At 41.6% G+C, this 22,682-nt stretch overlaps 1 protein-coding gene across 4 annotated transcripts in view; it reads right to left on the bottom strand.

Annotated features, from left to right (window-relative positions):
* The window catches only part of LOC134536169 (uncharacterized), a 39,848-nt gene extending 17,374 nt beyond the window's left edge, over window positions 1-22,474 (bottom strand). For 2 of the 4 annotated variants that reach the window (XM_063375801.1, XM_063375804.1), the window contains exons 1-15: window positions 22,389-22,474; window positions 18,824-18,957; window positions 15,992-16,082; window positions 14,189-14,250; window positions 12,370-12,474; window positions 11,052-11,150; window positions 9,561-9,671; window positions 8,254-8,304; window positions 8,072-8,158; window positions 7,228-7,350; window positions 6,296-6,440; window positions 4,543-4,640; window positions 3,068-3,177; window positions 2,227-2,367; window positions 195-288 (exon numbers count right to left, since the gene is read on the bottom strand). In XM_063375801.1, coding sequence (XP_063231871.1) covers window positions 195-288; window positions 2,227-2,367; window positions 3,068-3,177; window positions 4,543-4,640; window positions 6,296-6,440; window positions 7,228-7,350; window positions 8,072-8,158; window positions 8,254-8,304; window positions 9,561-9,671; window positions 11,052-11,150; window positions 12,370-12,474; window positions 14,189-14,250; window positions 15,992-16,082; window positions 18,824-18,949 — 1,443 coding nt within the window. In that variant the 5' untranslated portion in view covers window positions 18,950-18,957; window positions 22,389-22,474. The remainder of the gene's footprint in view (window positions 1-194; window positions 289-2,226; window positions 2,368-3,067; window positions 3,178-4,542; window positions 4,641-6,295; window positions 6,441-7,227; window positions 7,351-8,071; window positions 8,159-8,253; window positions 8,305-9,560; window positions 9,672-11,051; window positions 11,151-12,369; window positions 12,475-14,188; window positions 14,251-15,991; window positions 16,083-18,823; window positions 18,958-22,388) is intronic. The other 2 variants (XM_063375803.1, XM_063375805.1) reach the window with 1 other exon arrangement.
* Between the last annotated feature and the right edge of the window lie 208 nt (window positions 22,475-22,682).

The following is a 22,682-nucleotide window of genomic DNA, read 5'->3' as shown; positions in this document are numbered from 1 at the left end:
TATAATACAAAATATTGTTTGCTTTTTCAAAACTATTATTGATTTTATCTTCATATAGTACCTTTATCAGGTGGTTGCAGCTTTGACAAATTAATATTTTCTAGGGTTAATATAACTTAATAATAATGCAAGAATGTGTGAACACGGAACGAGCCCTAGCAGGACAGCCAAGAAGCAGCTGAGCAACGACCAACCTGAGAGTTGGTTTTCTTCTCGCGCAGCGCAGGGTACAAGTCCTTGTGGAGAGCAGCGTTCTTGTCCAGGGTCACGTCCGGTCCCAAGCCCGGCCTGGAAGCACCGGACATCATCACCACTGCCGCACAACTTTCAACTGGTTCAACGCCACGATCAGAGCTCGTGAACGGCTCTGGGGAAGCACACACCAAACTAGCCATTGGAACCGAGTGGAAACCCATTTGAAGCATTTGTGGTGAAGGTAGCCAGGTGTCCACACAAATCTGTGGTAGATTTCCACACCTTTTCAATTACTTTCCATGGAAAAAATTACAAATTTCCCTTGCAAAAATTTTTTTTAGTACATAACTTATTTTGTAACTTACTGTGCGGAAGGGGAAGGGGAGAAAATAAAGGAAATCCAGCCTCAACATCTTCATGGCTAGCTTAGTTTAAACAGAATCGTACATATACCATATTATAGTATGTACGACTATGCACTATAAAAGCACCTGAAAAAAAATTCAGCTAGAATGACTGCCAACTGAAGTATGATACTTTCCCCTCAATTAAATCTCACTCGTTCAAGCACTTTTCAAGGATTTTAAGTGAATTCCCTGTCTTTCCCTGACCAATTGCAACTACCACGACATTTCCCTGGTTTTCCAAAATTGTGGATAAACTTATTATAGCAAACAGAACACTATCTGTGGGAAGGCACACAACCCTCATGGCAGCATAACATACTCCAAGGGCTAGTATGTACCTGAGCAGGAAGGCAGGGGTCTTAACACAACAGAGAAGGGTGGCAGGAGGCTAGGATACACCTGTGTGGGTAGGCAGGAAGCTAGGACTCACTTGCGCGGTCAGGTGGGGGGCTAGGAGTGACTTGCACGGGCAGATGGGTGGCTAAAACTCACTTGTACGGGTAGGTGGGGGGCTACAACTCACTTGTGTAGGTAGGTGAGGGGCTAGGACTCACGTGCACGGGCAGGTGGGGGGCTACAACTCACTTGTGTAGGTAGGTGAGGAGCTAGGACTCACTTGCACGGGCAGGTGGGGGCTAAGACTCAATTGCGCTGGCAGGTGTGTGTGTGTGTGTGTGTGTGGGGGGGGGAGGTGGGGGCTACAACTTACTTGTGCAGGGAGGTGGGGGCTACAACTCACTTGTGCAGGTAGGTGGGGGGCTACAACTCACTTACATGGGCAGATGGGGGGCTACAACTCACTTGCACAGGCAGGTGGGGGGCTACTACTCACTTGCATGGGCATGTGGAAGGCTACAACTCACTTGCACAGGCAGGTGGGGGGCTACAACTCACTTGCATGGACAGGTGGGGGCTAGGAGTGACTTGCGTGGGCAGATGGGGGGGCTACAACTTACTTGCACAGGCAGGTGGGGGGCTACAACTCACTTGCATGGGCAGGTGGAAGGCTACAACTCACTTGCACAGGCAGGTGGGGGGCTACAACTCACTTGCATGGGCAGGTGGGGGGCTACAACTCACTTGCATGGGCAGGTGGAAGGCTACAACTCACTTGCACAGGCAGGTGGGGGGCTACAACTCACTTGCATGGGCAGGTGGGGGGCTACAACTCACTTGCATGGGCAGGTGGGGGGCTACAACTCACTTGCATGGGCAGGTGGGGGGCTACAACTCACTTGCATGGGCAGGTGGGGGCTAGGAGTGACTTGCATGGGCATGTGGAAGGCTACAACTCACTTGCACAGGCAGGTGGGGGGCTACAACTCACTTGCATGGGCAGGTGGAAGGCTACAACTCACTTGCACAGGCAGGTGGGGGGCTACAACTCACTTGCACAGGCAGGTGGGGGGCTACAACTCACTTGCACAGGCAGTTGGGGGGCTACAACTCACTTGCAGGTGCAGGTGGAAGGCTAAAACTCACTTGCACAGGCAGGTGGGGGGCTAGGACTCACTTTCGCTGGCAGATGGTGGGCTAGGACTCACTTTCGCTGGCAGATGGTGGGCTAGGACTACTTGTGCGGGCAGTAAGCACCTAGGCAAGGAGCAGAGGGTCCAGAACGCACCTGACGGGGCAGGCGGAGGACTCTTGCAGTAACGCATCCAGGCAGTGGTCCGGCAGCGGGCGGCCGCTGGCGTGGGCGTCCCCCACGAGCGTCATGAGCTCCTGCAGCTGCTGCAGCCGGCCCTGAGCGTCCCTCAGCCTCCTGCGCACCGGCACGCTCACTCAGGCTCACTCAGCTTTCTTACCATCACAGCAGTTTCCACAAACATCTTGTTTTCAAGTCAGACATCTTGAAATGCAATTTTAAATTCTACAATACTGATTATCTTATATTCAAACATTATATGTAAGCAGCAAAACTTAATTTACTACTTTTAGAAAACAGATAATCAAAGCACTGCTCATTTAATCAAATCACTTTTCTCTTATTCTTCAACTTTAAAAAAAAAAAAATAAACACACACATGTACTACGGCAAGCAAAAACAAAAGACGGTGTTAAAAGTCATTTTTCTTTATTTTTTTATAATTACATAATTAAATTCTAAACTAAATATTAGCAGAATGTTTATAAAACATAAATATGTTATTAAAAAATATATATTTCCAAAAATGTTCAAACCCACATATGTTTATTTCTAACCAAACACCATAATATTAAAAGTCAAGCTTCTTACTTTGAAAATGACAGACTCCCCAGATTTTTTTTTAACCATAAATACACTTGCTTATCGAAATGCAATGTTGTGTTAAAATTTAAAATCAATCGATCGACTACTTTTCGAGTACAAACGTGCAGAGAAGAGGGGGTGCGCGTGTGTGTTCGTCCTTCTCTCTCTATAAGAATATAGCGTGTGTAAGAAGCTGACAGACATTGGGGGGGGGTAGCACGCGCGTACTCACTGTGTCCTGACGTGAATGTCGGTGGCCAGATCATCACCAGTGCTGCCACCATGCACGTTCTGCCTGCGCAGGTTGACAGCCTGTTCCTCCGAGCCGCGCTCCCCCGCCTCCTGACACACACAAGGCCTAGTCACCCTGGCTCTCCCCGCCAACACGGCAGTAGGGGTGAATCAACTAAGCACGAATTACACTCAAAAGCCAGTGCTACCAATATATCTTCAGGAGATATTTTATTATTTTTTAACTTTCAAATAAGACTACGTACATCTAAAAAAAAAATCTACTTTTTAAAGATTTAAAACAGTATTAAAGATCGCACCCTCACACTGTCACGTTCATATTTACACAGCCAATTAAAATTCGAAATTATATGTACACCTGTGAGAAACTTCGGCTACATGAATCAATTGAAGCTTTTTATGATATTTGATATTAACTTTGCCAGGAAATTTGCAGCTTCGAATACGATGCAAAGCTTTGCATCTGATGTGAAGCTTCGAATGCAATGCAAAGCTTTGCATCTGATGTGAAGCTTCAAGTTTGTTGCGAAACTTCAAAAAACGTGTAAACCTAAGATGTGCTGCTACCCAGTTACAGGCCCAAATTTTCAATTACAAAATTGTGCTTTATAAATTTTGCAAGTGCAGATTAACACAACTAATAACATTTGTACGATTAAAAAGAAGTAGGTAAACCTTTTCCTATTTTTTTCTCTCTCCATAAAATGTTGTATAAATATCATGCTAAATAAATTACTTTTACTGAATTTAACATGTAAAACATTATGTACTTTACATAACAATCAGGTTTTGATTGAAAATGCTGATCAGTTTTGGTTCTTTGTAGTGTATTAACTATTAACTTTAATTTAAGGGTTATATGGTGTATTGACATTCAATTCACCATATATGTAATTTTGTTCCTACGAATTAAGCAGTAAGGGATCGTCCATTAATCACGTGAGGCTCGAAAAGAGCGGAGAGGGGGGGGGGGGGGGGTCCGGGAAAAATCACGAAATATCACAAGAAAAAGGGGGGAGGGGAGGGGGGGGTTGAGATAGATATCACGTGTATTTATTTTTTCACGCGATTTCTACTTATAAGCCTTTCCTTTATTATTTTTATGCCAGTGAGAATAAACCTGCAACCTTAATGTGTGTCTGGACATTTTTATCACTGTGCTTAATTTTCCAGAATTAAATTAGATTATACCTATATTTAAAGATAATATTCTAAAATATTGTACCAAAAAAATACACGTAATTTATTGGGGGGGAGGGGGGGGGGGAGGGTAGTCTAAAACCTCACCACAAATCACTAGGGGGGAGGGGGAGGGTTAAAAATTTGCTAAAAAAAAACATCACGTGATTAATGGACGACCTCCTAAGTCGCAAACTTCATTCCAGCAACACCTGTCGACGCACGACGTGCTTGTGGACGGGAGGCGAGAGGCGAGAGGCGAGCGTGCAGCGTTACCTTGCCGTGCTCCACGCTCGCCACCAGCTCCTTGAGGTGCGCCAGCTGCTGCTTCATCACGCTCAGCTCCGCCACCTTGTCCCTGGCCGGCGCGGCATCTGCGCACACACACACACACACGCACGCTCTCAGTCCCCGAGGGGCAGCCACGCTTCAAATACTGTGCACTGCTAAGTGAGGTTCAAACGTTCAAACATATTTTGAATTAGAATACATACATCAAGAATGCAGACATACGTATATTTTAAAATTTAACCGTCTGTAATGTTTTATTTTCTTACATCTTCGCAAACAATAAATTTCCGTAAACTGGAACTACAGATTTCATCACTTCAACAATATGGCCTCTATAAAATATGAAAATTCTGAAATTAACTGGGGGAAAAAAAAAATGCAACACAAAATATTTTAATCTATTAAAAATTTTTTTGCCAACCACTAACAATTAAAACATGTATGGTATTCATGCTATATTTGAATAGTTCGCTTTGATGTGTGAAACAAAACAAGTACAAAAAAACTGTATTCATAGTTGTTAGGAATGACTCCGACATTGGTACAACAGTATTGGTACTGCCACCTTCCTACAGGTCTGCCTGCAACATTGTGGCACAGTACGGTTCTATGGTTTTCTGCTCTACACTTGCCCCTTTCTTCCTCTTGCTCGACATTAACACCTGGTTGTTGGCTATCAGGATTAGAGAGGATAGAGGAGTGACTGATTTGCGCGGTGATCTTGGAAGAGGGAGCAACCTCACTCCAATACATAGCTGGAACCAGTGTCTCGGAAATGGTACTGTGATGATCTTTCATAAAACTAACTCACACAAAGATTCGCACACACGCAAAGCTTCAAAACTCACACAAAGCCTCGCAACTCACGCAAAGCTTCGTAACTCAAACAAAGCCTCACAACTCACGCAAAGCTTCGTAACTCATGCAGAGCTTCACAACTCACGCAAAGCCTCGCAACTCACGCAAAGCCTCGCAACTCACGCAAAGCCTCGCAACTCACGCAAAGCCTCGCAACTCACGCAAAGCTTCGTAACTCACACAAAGCCTCACAACTCACGCAAAGCTTCGTTAACTCACGCAGAGCTTCACAACTCACGCAAAGCCTCGCAACTCACGCAAAGCCTCGCAACTCACGCAAATCTTCGTAACTCAAACAAAGCCTCACACCTCACGCAAAGCTTCGTAACTCATGCAGAGCTTCACAACTCACGCAAAGCCTCGCAACTCACGCAAAGCCTCGCAACTCACGCAAAGCTTCGTAACTCACACAAAGCCTCACAACTCACGCAAAGCTTCGTAACTCACGCAGAGCTTCACAACTCACGCAAAGCCTCGCAACTCACGCAAAGCCTCGCAACTCACGCAAAGCTTCGTAACTCAAACAAAGTTTCACAACTCACGCAAAGCTTCGTAACTCATGCAGAGCTTCGTAACTCACACAAAGCCTCACAACTCACGCAAAGCCTCGCAACTCACGCAAAGCTTCGTAACTCACACAAAGCCTCACAACTCACGCAAAGCTTCGTAACTCACGCAGAGCTTCACAACTCACGCAAAGCCTCGCAACTCACGCAAAGCCTCCCAACTCACACAAAGCTTCGCATCACATTCAAAGCTTCAAATGAAACAAATAGCGTATTTCCTTGCGAAGTCGAATAAAGTATTTAAAATAGCTGAATTCTGATTCCCATGGTGGAAGCTCTGCCCAGGCCTGATCCTAAGAGGGAGAAGCAATAACCTGGAGCGACGGCAGCGGCCTGGGGCGCAGACACCAGGTGGTCCATGTGCTGCTTCTTGCTCTGCAGCTGCTGCAGCTTGTTCTGCAGAGCCAGTTGCTCGGGAAGCATCTCCTCAGCCCTGGCCTCTCCCAGCTGCACCGCCAGCTGCAACACACCGCCACCCTGCCAGCTGCAGCTGCATTACCCCGGAGTCACCTCGTCACACAGCTCTGGTGACACGCCTCGCTGAAAGATATTCTGGAAGTAGCTTCGCAGGCCCTTACAACTTGTAAAACACTTGCATAAGAGACTTGTTATTTTTTTTATGATAGGATTCATAACTTCGCTAGGTTTTTTGATATCATGTACAATAACAGCTGATCATAAACTTAAGAAGAATTCATGGTTTAAGCAATGTGCTTTAATGCTCATATTTTTTTTTCTTTAGTTCATTTTTTCAAGCATTTCTGATAATTTGGTTACGTATTTTGATAAAAGTTCTTAAAACTAATTTTTACATGTATCGACAGTAAGGTTAAGAGGGAGCCCAACATAATTTTCTAGTTTAGTTATTTTTTTTATTATATAGTTTGTGTATCGTCACATTATTCATCTTGTGCAAGAGCTGTTGCTAACAGAGGAACCGGTGATGCCTTGAAGTGCAAAAAAGACACTCAAAGAAAAATATACAATCTTGAAATAATCATGATTAAGGTTTAGAAACAAGGGCAGCACATAGGTGCGAGGTAGCAAACACAATCGTTTCTGGATTACGAAATGTATCAAACCAAAGAATCATGGAGAGCGAAGAGCATAGGTTGTTCTTTGCAAAATGGAAAGAAAAAAAAGGGCACAAATCTCGAGAACCATCATCACTCGTGGTCTTAAAAAAAAAAAAAAAAAAAAAAACTTCTCCGAGCAAGGGGAAGCATCGCCCGTGCGATCGAGTTACCTGGTTCCTGTCGTGGCACATCTCGGCCAGATTCTGGAGCCGCAGCTGCAGCTGGTCCAGCTTCACAGCATCTTCCAAGGGCTCCTCCGCGTCGTCCGCTGAGCAGCGCACCATCAGCGCACTCTGTGCAGCACACGGTCCCTCTCTCGCATCATCATCATCATCATCACGCGCCACAATCTCTCTCACTCAGTCTGCATCGCCTCTCCGTCTCCGCAACTTTCATGAACGCCCGCCTGCCGGCTCCAACTTCAAGCATCTGGCCTCAAGCACTGCAAGCCAGCAGCGAAACGGCCGACCCAAGGTCTAAAGGGAGTGCACGCCTCCCGACATAAAGGAAGAAGTCACTAACAACGCTCTCACATCTCTTCCCCCTAACCCCTCGTCGTGGGCACGTGGCGTTGTGAAGTTGCATGAGCAAGGATCATCTTGGCCGCCCATAAGTCATAAGTAGACACAAGATTTTATGGTTTTATTTTTAGGCCCGTTTTGTTTTTTGAAACATATGATATCGCTGTTACTGCTTTCATTTCTTACGAATTCTGTTTATTCATAATAAAGACAGCATATTATTTAACACATCTGAAACATAAATGTTTTATGATATTTATTTTACCAAAACAGTGTCAATTTTTCCTATGGATTATGCGTTCGGAAAAATAAAAATAAATTGAAAGTATTGAAAAATGTACAGGATGCGGGTGCCGGCACAGTATCCACCAGTAGCAGGGACGGTGGATGTAACAGTTCTTTCAAGCCACTGGGCCAGAGTAGTGGGGCGACAGTATGCAGGTACCGGCACAGTATCCTGTAGCAGGGACGGTGGAAGCGACGGCGAGCGTACCTGCTCCTGCCGTGCCTCGAGCAGTTGTTGACGTGCCTTGTCCTGCAGCGCGGCGAGCGCGGCCTGGTGCTCCTGCAGGGCCTGCAACTGAGCGGGCAGAAGCACGGGGGGCGGGTCACACGGAGCACGTCGGCACATACCACCACCAGCACTACGCATGCACGGGGTCGGAGGTGCGTTACCTTCCTCTGGGACTCCTCCACCTTCATGCGCAGCTCGTCACGTTCGCTACCCTGCAAGCAAACACACACCCCGTCCACCGGCCTGAGGAGTTCAGCTGAGCCAGCAGCCGAGCAAACACTGCCATTCCAGGTCTTGCAACAAGCCCCTTCAGGTGTTAGCGGTCGGGGACGCACAACGCCGAAATACCACAACGCCGAAATGCCAAATTGACTCAACGCCGACAGCTAGAAACCTGCTGTGTACCACAACGCCGAAATACACTAACGCTGAAAAATGTCATTGCAGGACTGCCACAAAGGTTAGGTTAGGTTAGGTTAGGTTAGGTTAGGTTAGGTTAGACTAGGTTAGGTTAGGTAAGGTTAGGTTAGGTTAGGTTAGGTTTGATTGTGGTATTTCGGCATTAAGATACATTTAAGAAACACACACAAATTCATTCAGTTGTTATTTCGGCGTTGTGGTACACAGCAGTTTTCTAGCTGTCGGCATTGTGATCAATTTTGACATTCGGCGTTATGGTATTTCGGCGTTGTGGTAACGACCCTTAGCGGCCTCCTTCAGGAGGTTCATTTACATTCATCAGACTGACTGACTTCATGGGTACAACATATCACATCTCTCTTCAAGGGGGTATGTCCTGCTCCAGGTCATGGTTAAACTTGCAGGCTTTTTGAGCGGCCAATCTTCAACAAAATAAAAATAAAAATATTTAAATCATGGATACTTTCTTTTGCAATAATTAGCTGACAGGGTGAATTTTTAACATTTTTGTGCAGTACGGACAAATAGATACGAATGGAATAAATAACCGTAAATTTTGGGGTTTAAAAGGCAATGTTGGAAGTGGATCCTTTAAACATATAACACAGTTTATATATATACATTTCTGGTGCCTCAATTAAATTTAAAGAAGAGAAAATCTCTAGTCTGTGACATTTTACACACATTTCTCACTCGTGCTAATAAATTTGAGTCACTTTTCTTTTTCTAGATAATTAGATAAGAGTAAAAAAAAAACATTTATTTCTCTTAATTTAATTTAAATATGATCATGTGACCTTGTAAACATTTAAAGTATTTAATTATTAGAATTGTGTCATGTTGTCTTTAATTGTCTTAGTACTCAAATCCTTGTTCCTGAAGTTTCATTACATATTTGTATGTTTATGTTTAGTTAAGTATTTTTATATTGTGCCTTCCATAGGGCTTCCTAGCAGTTGCAGGTATTCCACAAACTCAAATACGTACACACGCAAGTGTGTAATGTGTAACGTAAAAACGAGTGAGCCCTTGGCGGGGTTATACTCACAGACTGACGCCGGCCCTGGCTCGAAGCGCGGCTCGGGCTCAGGTTGGACCCGGGGCTGACACCCACGCTTCCCCGGGTCGACGAGCCCGTGCTCTCCAGCTCCACCAAGTTCTGCCAACACGCACACACAACTCCGTTACATCTCTGGCCACGACCCTCGCTACGCACCCGTGTCCCCACACTGCTTGTACGTCTGAACTCTGAACCTTCCTCACCGGTCTCTCACCAACTCTTCATGAAGATCGATAACACCCATGATGACTACAGATAATAGAGCTGCATCAACAACATTACCATCATCTACTAGTGTTTTGTGTATATTCAGTGACATCGATGTCAACAAATTTTGATGATACATTTTTTATTACAAAATAAATTCTCTACGTGAAACACAATTAAACACAAATACATGTGATAAGCCTTCTGTGAATTTTTTTTTTCATTTGAATTGAATTTCGAATAGTATATCACAATATTCAAGAATATCAAAAAAAAAATTTGTAATCTATTTTTAACATACAATAAAAAATTTTTTTAAACCTTCACAGGAGTCCAAAAAAAAATTATCCAAAATACAGTAAAATTAAAAAACGAGTATTATACAGGAAACCATAACAAAGAAGTGTAAAACAGAGGAGATTTAAACAAAAACCTGGAAAAGCATTTTCTTTTATCAGAAATTTTAAGTCTGAAAGTTGTTTTGGGATCGAGTGACATACATAAAATAGAATTTTATTAATAATTTTAAATCATAATCATTGCTTATTTGTTAAATATAAAACAAAGTGTGAATAATGTTGCAACACAAATCTAAATTTCTCAATAAATAAACTTATCCTCATACATGATAATTTTTTTTTGTGAATGTGTCCAATTGGACATGGTTTAGGCCTATTTATTAGTAACAAATAAATTAAGAAAAATAATTAACGTTCAATTTGAAATGTTGAATTGATTTGTGGCCCATGCCTAAGCTGCAACATCTCTAGGGCTTATTTTTTAGGTCTTTTAATTCTTGGCACTCTATGTATGTATTGTTATATTTTATCTCACTTATTATTTTGCTATACGTTAATTTTAGGCTTTTATATAATTTTTTTAAGGGGTGCATATTACAATTTTAACAGCATTTAGTGATTTTTTTAGATAACAGCCATTTTTCACGGAGTAATTTATTTAACTTTGTTCCGAGTTAGCTGGTTAATAACGCTGCACATTTTTCCACCCAAGTTATTGACTATTATTGGGTTAGTAACGTTTACCTTTTCAGTCGTTTCCAAACAGTTCCTACTGTTTTGGTATTTATAAAATTTTAGATTCATTTAAGACCGTCGCTCAGGTTGTGTTTTATGGTCCCGCGCTTAGCGCGTGAATGGCTTGAGTTTTGCGACTCCTGACAAAATAATGGAAAAATATTAATTTAGGATGCTATTCCCCCCGTGAGATCAAATTTTTGTGGTTGCCCTAGTTCTTATTGCTCATGACACTCACGGAGTTCTCGCTGTTCTTGAGCGTGTCCATGAGGCAGGAGGTCTGCTTGATGTAGTCGCAGATCTGGTTGAGCCGCGTCACCACTTCGCTGCGGTCCGCCTGCGGGCAGTCCCGGGCACACGCCCCTCTCAACCTCCCTGGTGCACTCATCTGGGGCTTTCGAGTGCCCAGCAGACAACCTCCGTCCTCAAGACACACGCAACAGCCTGCATTCCACGAAACATCCGCACCCTCACAGCCACGAGTCTTGCCAAGCACTCACTATCTGCGAGCAGCAAGCAACGAGCTCCCTGACTATGTAATGATTTTTATTTTTATTTTTACAATACTGACATAGGAGGACCAGCCGAACTGACCAAACAAAGAAATCCCACATAAAAATGAATACAATTATAAAAATTAAAACAACATGAAAATAAAAGCAAATGAAAATCAGTTTAAGGGGGCTGGCGTGATAGTGTTACGTTAAGTATTTTTTGTTTACATACATATTTTTCGTTCTTGCATTCACAAATTCTTCTGTGGGCATTTTAATAAATTTACACACACGTATTTTATGTACTTTGTGTCAGTTAAAAGGTTATTATTCACATTGGTCAATCTTTTGAGAAAAAAAAAAATGACAATTGTTCCCCCCAAGTTTTGAAAGGTTTTTCTACCAATTGTCATGAAATTTGATTACGTTAATAAAAAATACACTTTGCTAACCATTTTGGTTACATCAGAGTTAGTGAAACCTAACCTATTATTTAGTATAAAAAAACCATTAAATAATATATTGCCATTTGGTACAATTCACTGATTTAAATATCATTTATAATCCCTAAAATACTCAATTTTACGTAATTGTGATTTTGTAATAAGACTTCTCATTGGCTGTTTATAATCTTAACTACTAATTTAAACAGGCAAAGATAACACATTGCGTTAAACCTATTGCAAAAATAATTCAAACACTACATGAAACCTAGAGAATAAATATGTATACTTGAATCTAATGAACTACTATTACAAAGACAAAATCATATTAATTTGGCATCACACATCCTCGTTACTATGAAGACGTGGTTTTACCCTTCATATCACCTTAAGAAGTACTGCTTGTAACACCAATCTGTACGTGCAAAAAGACACGATAATGGTCAAATTTAAAGGACTGGAGGGCATACGTTTCCTTCTGCTGCATCCACGCTGAGCTTTTTGAAGCTGATCGTTTGAGCAATCCACCTAGTACGTTTCGCTCACCGAGAGCAGCTGAAAGGAGAATCGGCGTAAAGCACACGGGCCCGAGGCAGCGAACAAGTGAGGTGAGACCCACCGTCTTGGAGATGTTGCTCTTGTCCCTGATGGAGTTGCGGTGTGCATGCTCCCTGGCCGGGACGGCTGCGTCCGTGTCCGGGGGCGCCGGCCCCGGGCTCGACCACTAGGGACACACACGGCAGGCACTGAAACCCTCAAGTCACGCATGCATGCCGCCATCAATAAAATACATGTTGAGATATCAATCATACATGTTTGAAAATTATTAATATTTGTTTAATTCCATAAATTTTTGAACTTGTGTGGAGATTACTAACATGTAGAATCACCCTTTCTGGCCAAAACACTCCTGAACTAACAGCAACAGACACGAAACTAGAGAGGAGCAAGTTGGCAGACATGCTGGGCTTGTACAGGGAGACTTCAAAACGACAGACGGAGCTGGGACAAATGTGATGATGAACGGAACAGGAAAGAGGTTAAAGAGATAATGACCGGAATAAAAAACAAACAGGTTAAGGAAGTGCCGAGATGAAGAGCGTGAAAGAGAAAGAGAAGGCAATGTCAAAATATTTCAGAACTAAACGAGACATTACCAAGGTTGGCAAAACTTTTCGGACACAGTGCCACTGACTAGTAAGTAATTAACAAAAAACTTTTACTCATCCATCCATGCAATTGGAGAATACTACCACAGTCATATTACCACTTTATGTCAGTAATATACTGCATACTGTACTCTATACTGTATCATACGTGATGCGATACAATTCGCTGAGAGCAAATGTATGGGGACAAAGAATGCAGGGAAATAAAATTAGCAATTGATATCTCACAGGAAATTGTAATGCGTAAATAAAAAATTACATACAATGCAATTCGCTGTATCATTGATGGAGGCGCAAACCAGATATATTTTAATTTTAATGAAAAAATGTTTCTTTGACATTACAACTGTCATAAATATAAGTTTTAAACAAACACTTTAAACCTATATAATGGTACGACTCTTCCTCCCCAAGTGTCAAGTAAATTACATTAAGGGCTGTTTCATAATGTTTGGTTATGTTCCAATTTACTTCCAATTAAAATTTTACTATTAGCAAAATTTTCAGTTTCTCAATCTAAGAACAACGTTTAAACAGTGGCTAACCATCATTTCATTCACGGTTAATTTAAACAGAAAATCAAGTTTCAGTTGAAGTTAGGTATAAGTCCAGAACAGCTGTCGTTGACGGATAAGAAAACCCCATAAAGCCGACAGCGGTTATCGACAGCACACACAGAACACCATAAAAGCCAAGGATTGCTGTCGTCGACAACACACAAGTAAAGCCTACAGGTATGAAGTGGCAACTAGTCTGCCAGTTCCTTTCCTAGACTAGTTCAGAAAATACTTCTTAAAAATTTGCTAGTCTAGTTATAAGCCTGCTAGGTTCATCTGCACTGTCTTCCTCGTCTCATCTAAACTCTTTTGTCAAACTCCCACACGTGATATCGTTTCGCAGTCCTGTCACCCGTTCCAATTGTTTGTTCACCAACAATAGGGCGCGCATTATTCAAAACAAACCACCAATGATTTCACAATTTTAAATGGATTGCACTGCAACGACATGACACATTTTACCTACCATTAAGTAACAACAAAAAAAAAACTGACTGTAGAAACACATCACTTTCGGGCGCCAGGTGGATCACCTGTTAAACCGAAAATTCCTCAACTTCCAGGCAGGCTGGCCAACGTGACAGTTTTGTTCTTCTCTTCGAGCACTGCACTATCTACACTAAACACTGATGTCGACATGCAGCCGTCACGCGCTCCCTGCATGCGCCGGCACGACGAGGGACACTCTCGCTACGGCCCCGGCTGAACTCACCTGGCAGCCATCAGGCGTGTAGGAGGACGAGTTGCAGCGGTTGTCGTGGGAACTGCCTCCGTCTGCAACGCAACACAGCAGGCGGCAATCATGCAATACTAACAACATTAAGTAAACCAGAAGGGTTGCACGGGCGGTCTGACCTGGTCACCAATCTGAAAGTGGAGCCAAACTGTCATTCACGTGGAATCAAAATGATGCGATAAATTTTTACGCGGGAACTGGGGAAAATGAAAATTATGCTAATACCCTGCTGGATGTCGCTAGAACAATAGCTTGCGCTCCTAGGGAGTGAGGGGCAGAACAACGGTCCCTGCCACCACAGAGCAGCCGTGGTCCAGGCATGGATCAGGCCGAGTTCCGGCCCGGTCTTCCCCGAGCACCTACCGCTGTAGGATGTCCCTCGCACCCCGGGGACTGCAACCTTGCTGATCACCGGACACTTAATTACGTAACGACTCAGTACGGAACCTTTTCCTTCCATCCGTGGGGCCTATCTCCTGAAGACTGAATGCTTCGATAATTTATCGTTCATCCACAAAACCAGACTGTATTCACGAACCGTGATCATCGTCCAGCCGCGTGGGTGGAACCTCCACAAAAACCAATTGTGTAATGCAGGGCCTTAAGACTATGCCACTCGCTCACTAGTCCCCTGATGTCAATGTGTTTGGTAATACATGTCTACAAACATTAACCGCATGCCACATGTTGACATCCCCCTTGTTCATTCGTAAGTTGAATTATAAGTTGGCCTTTAAAGTGTTTTAAACCAACAAACACAAAATTTAAAAAAAAATTTTAATCAATCTATTACCGTAATATTATAAATTCAATTTTAAAAAAGTGGCAAAAACACAAAATAATATAGTAATATGGGAAACTACTCCATTTACAAAAACATCATAAAAAAAATAATTTTTGGTGCGGTGCTGACATAAAAAGATAATTTTGGCTGGAGGATTAATGACAGGTAGAAAGTGGAGTGTAGTTTTGGAAAGTAAAGTCACAGCTCCCTCATGTTAAAGCAAGGCGTTTCAGCAATAATGCCTATTTGTGGGCAAGAAGAAATTAAATGAAGATGTCATTAGAAATTAAATACTTTAATATAATTTAACAAATTCTTAAAAAAAAAGTGTGTGCGTAGAGTCTACGTGTGACAAAAGAAAAACTTCTTGCTTATTAGGATTAGAGATAAATTATTTACATTTTCGATCACAATATTCACATAAAAATGAACGATACTAACTGCACAAACCAATAACTCTTTTCCAGGCGAATAAATAAATTGTGGATACTTGAAATAAAAGAAAAGCAGTATGGTAGGGTCAATTGTCAGCCATCAAAAACTGGGGAGTAGACAAGCATAAGCAGCGTTACGAGAATTCCGGTAGCATCACTGCTGCCTAATTTTTACCTCTACCCTGCCCCGTCACCCCTTTCCGGCCGTTACATACAAGCTAGCATGCTTTGCTACGTACATATCCCCCCCCCCCCCCAAATAATCCCATTCGACCGCTAGTGCATGCGTCGGAGTGGCATTACCGCTGACGCGCACTCTCTAGCTCTACCGGTTCCCCCACCAATCAGGATTTTCGTAACGCTTTAAAATTGTAGCTTTTTCAGCAAAGACGTTTCACTTGAAAAAAATAATTGTGTGTTGTTTCCCATTCATGAATTCAAACTTTCAGATGTGTGTCATCACGTTTAGGTTCAGCTTCGCAGCCAGCACCGATAAAGCTCGACCCATGCGTCACGATGTCCGACACACAAGCACACGCTCCCGGGAGAGGCTGCACGTACCGTCCATGGGCTCACAGTGGTCCGAGAACGAGCGGTTGCTGTTCTTCCGGGTGCGCCGGTCGTAGTGGGCGTCCTGCCAGTCCAGCCCCAGCTGCAATCACACAACACTCGGCCTCACGCGCCGGCCGTCACCTATTTATACCCGGCCGCGAGCCGCACTAACTATAGCCCGCCACCTCGGAGCACTCTCGCAACATTCCTGGGCTTTCTCACACTCATTACCCACACCTTCCTTCACTTTCAACTTACTGAGTTGTCAATTTTTTTTAAATTGACATCAATAATAAATATCCGAGTACCTTTTAAAACTGTTTAACAGAATGCACTTCAAGTCATTTCATAAAAACCACACGTAAATGAGATTTTCTTTTTCTTTTTCTTCTAGACATGTATCACTATACGTAAAGAAAATGAATTGAAGGGCTCCCACATTAATGTTCGATGGATATCAAACGCTGCATCAAACTACAAAACCAAATCTTAGTGCTGGCGTGCAATCTGTAATCGAGATTTAAATATGTGCTCTCTCAAAAAAACAGTTCATATAATTACGGCGGACTGCTAAACAAAATAACCCTATAAATATAAACAACGGAAGGACGGTAAAATGAAAAGCATGAAGAACAGTGATAGACCATACACTACAGTGAAAGATGTTTTAAAAACTGGTGAGGAAAAAAATTAAAATCAAGTGCGTACAGAAAGTTGTTTATCACATACACTTGTATTACACTAAGACCATTTTGCCACTGGCAAGTAACATCATGAATATACATTCTCGGGTTATCTTAAAAGACACACATTATTTAATAACTCAGGCTGTAAAGTAATTTTGTTTTACAACAACTATACAGGTAAAGAAAAAATTTTACAGATCAACTATTGCTGCAGGTTTATCACGATAAATTTCATTGAAAACATGCACACGACATATGTCTATAGTGCTTACCAAGGCTGGTACAAGCCTAAGAAGTTGAAGCTAAAAAACATTTTTATTGCAAATAAGAGAGAAGGTATTTATAATGGAACATATGCCTCTGGGTAACATTTAATTGAACAAATTTCTAAAACTACAGCCATAAGTCATAAATAAGTTTTCAACTTTTTTTTTTGTTATGAACCTGCAGACGAGGAGTTCCGACTCATCCTGTATATGTACATATTGTATTAAGCAACTATTATTTGACTTCCATTGCTGCCTAAGTCGTTAGTATGTGAGTATATGATTTTGTGTTGCGAGTTCCAATTTACCCAGATATAAAGTGTGTCCGTAAAGTCACGGTGCACTTCCAACCGGGAGGTAAGAAACCGATAACAAATAATGTGCATGATTAATTACAAACTTTTTTTTTTGAATGCACCCCGAAGTAACACATCACATCTCCAAGCAAATCATACAAATTAAAAACTGAGCTAGAATAACCTACATATGTAGTAAGTTTCATAGCACGTGTTCACCATTTTTTATTATAATTTTATCACTAAGTGGGTGAAAAGGCAGTATTGTTTTATCAAAAAATCATACCCACGAATATAATCAAGCGTGACTGTGATTTCTGGGAGTTTTATTTCATCAATAGTATGTATAACTACTAATCACTAACAAGTTACAATAAAAACTTTAAAAACTAAACTGGCTAACTCATTACAACTTTCGAAATTGCAAATTATATATTTTTATGAATGATTATTTCATTTATACATACACACACAAACACACATATACATACATATATACATAAACGTATTCTTTCTTTAGTATAAACGTTTGGAACCTGGTACAATATTCGCAATATCCTGAAGTTGCCATGAGCGATGCTGGGATTATTTGCTAATCAAGTCTATAAAAAGTTGAAAAAATAGGGAAAGACCTAAATTATAGTTATAGGGAGTCTCCAAAGAATCATTGAACATTATATATAGGGTACAGTGTTGACTAATTGGCTGAATTGTGAAAGCTGTATTCCTATTGGGTGCAAGGGAACCCATAAACAGCTACAAGAAATACCTACGGAAAGAAGTGGCGGGAGTGAAACAAGACTTAGAAATTCAGAGTGAATGAGTTAGGGCCAGCGAACCAGAGCGGACAGCTGCTGAGTAACAAACCAACAGCTTGTGGAACTTAGTACCCCTGTAATCCTAGTAAAAGGTGAAACCGTAGCTACCCTGATGTGTAAAGGTCAAACTTAAAAGAGAATCAAAGAGGAAAAGCAGCAAGTATTGTGCGAGGTTAAGTAAACCAGAAGTTTTGAAAATTTTCGAGACTTTCAAAATCAACAAAACGAGCATCTGACCACACTAACAAAATAATGGGCCGAGTCTGCGCCTGCATTTTCAGCCGCTGAAGAACAGATGGAAGTTCACACCGGAATTTGAAGAACATGCCACCGACCTCCGAGCTCGACGATGTTGGTGATTGCCTCGAGAACCAAGCCTACCGCCGGAACCGGAGGACACAGCGCAGCCTGAGAGCACGGCCGCACTCGCAGCGCACGGCGGGGCGTGCGCAGGGGCGTAGCCAGAAGGGGAGGGGGGGTTTAGGGGTTCAACCCCCCCCCCCCCCCCTTAGCACCAAATCTTTAATTAATTTCTTATTCATCACTCAAACAAATTTCTTATTAAAATTAATACAATTTTTACCATTACAATATTTAAATTTAAGTACCGAAAACTGCTAAAATAGCACCATTTTACACCTTAAAAACCAAAATTTCTCGGGGGAGGACCCCCGGACCCCCCGCTTTAATTTGGGGGGGGGGGGGGGGGGGGGGCCATGCTTCTTAACACACACCCCCATACACAAATCCTGGTTAAGCCACAGGGCGTGCGTACCAGGTTGTTGGAGAAGTGGTTGAGCGGCGGACCGTGGTCGCGACGCTGGTCGCGCGCGGGGTCGTACATCTTGGTCTTGGGCACGGTGCCGGTGGGGCGGCCCCCGCCTCCTGCCCCGGGAGCCATCTCTCCGCCTGCACACCCCGTCCTCCCTGACACCCTCCAACACACGCACTCACCGAGCCAGCGTACGAGAAAATCCCTCAAAGGAAGCACATGGTTAATCATACACCTACTACATATGCTAAAATAATTATGTGATTATCATTATAAATTGTTACAAGAGAAACAAAATTTCTAAAATTTTTTTCCAAAAGTTAGCTTTGTTGATAGTTTTGATTGCCATAAAAATTTAAGTATTTTGCGACACATTTAAAAATCTGGAGGCCATCCTGAATGTAGGATCTACACCTAACCACAGCACGTTACATGAAAGTACCTTCTGCCTGAGACGGGGGATGCCAGTCGACCGCGGGGCTAGACATGGTCCCCCGGGGTTCGACCTTGTGGGCACGCCATGGTCGCAGCACATTTCAGAAAACCAGAAGCTCTTTCAAACACAATATACGGCTTATTACTGAAGTATTATATGTGCATCTTCACTCCGCCGAACTGTGGCCAGAATGGTCACCACCAAAACCTTTTAACATTTCAACGTGAAGAAAATTTTTTTTATCTTCATGCTTATAATCTGAAACAGACTACTTAGTGCTCCACTTCTACTTCTTCGGGAAAGCTGACAGGCTCGGCAATCTCCTTGTACCTGCCTTTCCCCCCCTCTTCCCCTGCTTAGTGTTCTCCAAGGTCCATCCATTACCCCACCAGCCCACAGAGCATTCGTGGGACTTGCCCCGTAAGGCAGTGGTAAGTTACACGTGTAGAATTTGAAAAAAAAAAAAAAAGAAAAAAAGAAAAAAAATACTGTTAAAAAAAAATACTGTTACAAAAGGAATTAAGTGCCAAATAGATAAGGAATTAGAATTCAATGCTGTTGGATTCTAGTTTTGCCTGAGAGCCCTGTCTATGTAATAAACGTAATGTCGTGAAAGTTGTGCTTTTCTCCTCATTAATCAATCAAGAATGTTGACTGCCTCTTTATGCCTTCAAAAGAAAAGTATGTATCAGTACTGTGGCTCCCGTTTGATAATATTCTTACAGAGTGGCTTTTACGTAAAGTGAAAATAAAAAATTTGAAAATATCTTTTTTTCGAACACTAGAGACATTCCTATATTAACCCTGAAAACAGTGTTGTTTCTATATTCCTACTGGTTTCTGATTAATCACCATTAACAGGTCCTCTTTATAGTGTATTGAAGCGGCTGCCACAATTTTTGCTTCCCCGTGTGGGTCAGTGTGTGTATATGATTTTGAGAAATTGACTTAATTTGTGAAAATGGTCAATTAATAAGTTAGGTTAGCATACTAAATTTTTTTTTCAAAACTATATGGACAGTTGGTAGAGTTAGTATAGTTACATTAAAAATACTTTTAAATCATGTGGACGGTGACATCATAAATTGATAATTTCTAAGCAACCATTAAATATATTTTACAATATTTTTAACGTATCTATACTAACCCAATCATACATTTTAAATGTTTTGATGTGTTTTTAATGTAGTAAACCTAACATAATCGACCATTCTCAAGATTTTAAATTGGTAATTTTCTTTTGTTGAGGCTTTTCCAAAAAATAATAATAAAATTCAGAAATTAATTTTTTCAAAAACTAGAAACGTTCTTGCATTTACCTTTAAAACACTGTCTTTATATTATTTTAATAATTTTATTATTTTTCAGAAAAGCCTCAAAGTAAGAAAATAACGAAGATAACAGTCTATATTTGATTTAAAATAATTATTTCCTATCCCAGAGTCTACATGAGATTTAAAAAAACCACCCCTAATTCCCCTTGCTACCCCTGAAGCAGTACTACGGTACTTCTTGATGAAATTTTGCTAACTCAATGTTCAAAGTTAAGAGAAAATTAACTGTCTACATTTAATTGAAAATTTACACCCAACAAATTATTTATATGAGATTTTGAAAAATCACCCCTGTCTACCTTTCCTACTACTAAAAATACTAGCACAACTTGATAACATCTTGCAAACTTAACGTTCAAAAAAGGAGCAGAATTTACTGTCTACAATTGATTGTCATGAAGAAAGTTTTTTGAATACACAATATTTCAAAATTCTACCCCATCCCCCTTTACCACCCTTTTAATAATAATTTTTCACTCCTTGATGAAATATTTACATTTTGATGTTAAAAATAATAATAATAAACTTACTGTTAAACCTAAACTTTTTCCTGGCAATATGCAATTTAGAAATAACTACCCCTATTACACTTGACTACCCCTTAAAGCAGATTTTTGGCTCCCCTTGTGAAATTTTGAACATTTCACATACAAAAAAGGGGAATTTATCATCAATATCCAATTGAAGGAAGAAAAAAAATCACTGAAAATGTTATATTATGAAAATAAAAAAAAAACATTTTTTTCTTTCCTACCCCTTAAAGTAGCTTTAATTTTGTAAACTTGACATTAAAACTTAGAACACTACATACTATCTACATTTGATTTTAACAAAGAGTTAACTGAATACAGCTGAATACATGAGACTTTAATATACTGCTTTCCTCTGGGTCATATCCCCCCCCCCCTAACCTTTTCTAAACTTTGAATAAAAGAAAGTTAAGGAAAAGGCGTACGCGACATTGGTAAGGCCAGTGTTGGAGTATGCCGCGGCGGTGTGGGACCCCTATGTGGAGAAGAAAATTGAGGAGTTGGAGAGGGTGCAGCGCAAGGCAGCGAGATGGGTGACGAATATGTGGCGGAGAAGGGAAGGCGAAGGCAGGACGGGGGACACGCACAGACCATCGGTGATGATGAAGGAGCTGGGGTGGGACACGCTGCAAGAAAGGAGGAAGGTGGAAAGGCTAGTGAGAATGCATAAAGTAATTCGAGGGGGGGGGGAGGGCTGGGGAAAGCTGGGAGCTAGGTTGAACAGAGGGCTGTATCGGGGAAGGAGGGATCATGAGTGGAAGATCCAGAGGGAATGGAGACAGACGGAGAGAGGAAGGCAGGTATTCCTTGTGAGGACGGGGCGAGAGTGGAACGAACTTGAGGGGAGGACACTGGATGTGGGAGGAGGGCAGGACCTGCGAAGGAGGCTCCAGAGGGGGGAGGAGTGAGGGTAGTTGGGGGTTGGGAACTCCATGCCACCGGGCGGATGCCCAATTGCAAGTATTATTATTATTAAATTAGAATTTGGATTAGAATTAAGATGACAAATACTGAATTCATTCGATTAAAAAAAACTTCACCGGTCTAACCCAGGCAACGCCGGATACTTCAATTAGTCATTAACATTAATACGACAGTAAAAAAAGGTTAAAATTTTTTGCATTACTTAACCTCTACAGTAATTTACTTGCTAAACAGTTTAAACCCAAAAAATTAATAACAATAAAATATAGCTTTGAAACATATAATATAAAGCTGAGGCTTCTAGAAGCACCAGTTATACAACGAACCAGAACTACAAACAATACCTTTTATTTATATTTGATTTCTGCTGTTCTGATTAGGGTTCTTTTCCAAATAAAGCAATCAACACAACAGACCTTGCCAAAGAATATAATAGAATAGCATGGAATCATGAATTGTCAGACGACGGCATTCTGTGACTTAGATTAAGTCAATCATTAACTTTGACGTTGCCATATTGTTCCGCTCGTAACATTGCGAATATGGAGCTTTATAGCGCCTGATGCTGTTAACTAAGTATGAATACAGATGAAGCACTTTTTGTGTCTTGGAATACTGACCTTAGAATCCCTTTGGTT

This window comes from Bacillus rossius, chromosome 10 (assembly GCF_032445375.1).
Source record: "Bacillus rossius redtenbacheri isolate Brsri chromosome 10, Brsri_v3, whole genome shotgun sequence".
Lineage (NCBI taxonomy): Eukaryota > Metazoa > Arthropoda > Insecta > Phasmatodea > Bacillidae > Bacillus > Bacillus rossius.
Note: the sequence above shows the minus strand (reverse complement) of the source record. Positions and strands in the feature narration are given on the sequence as shown.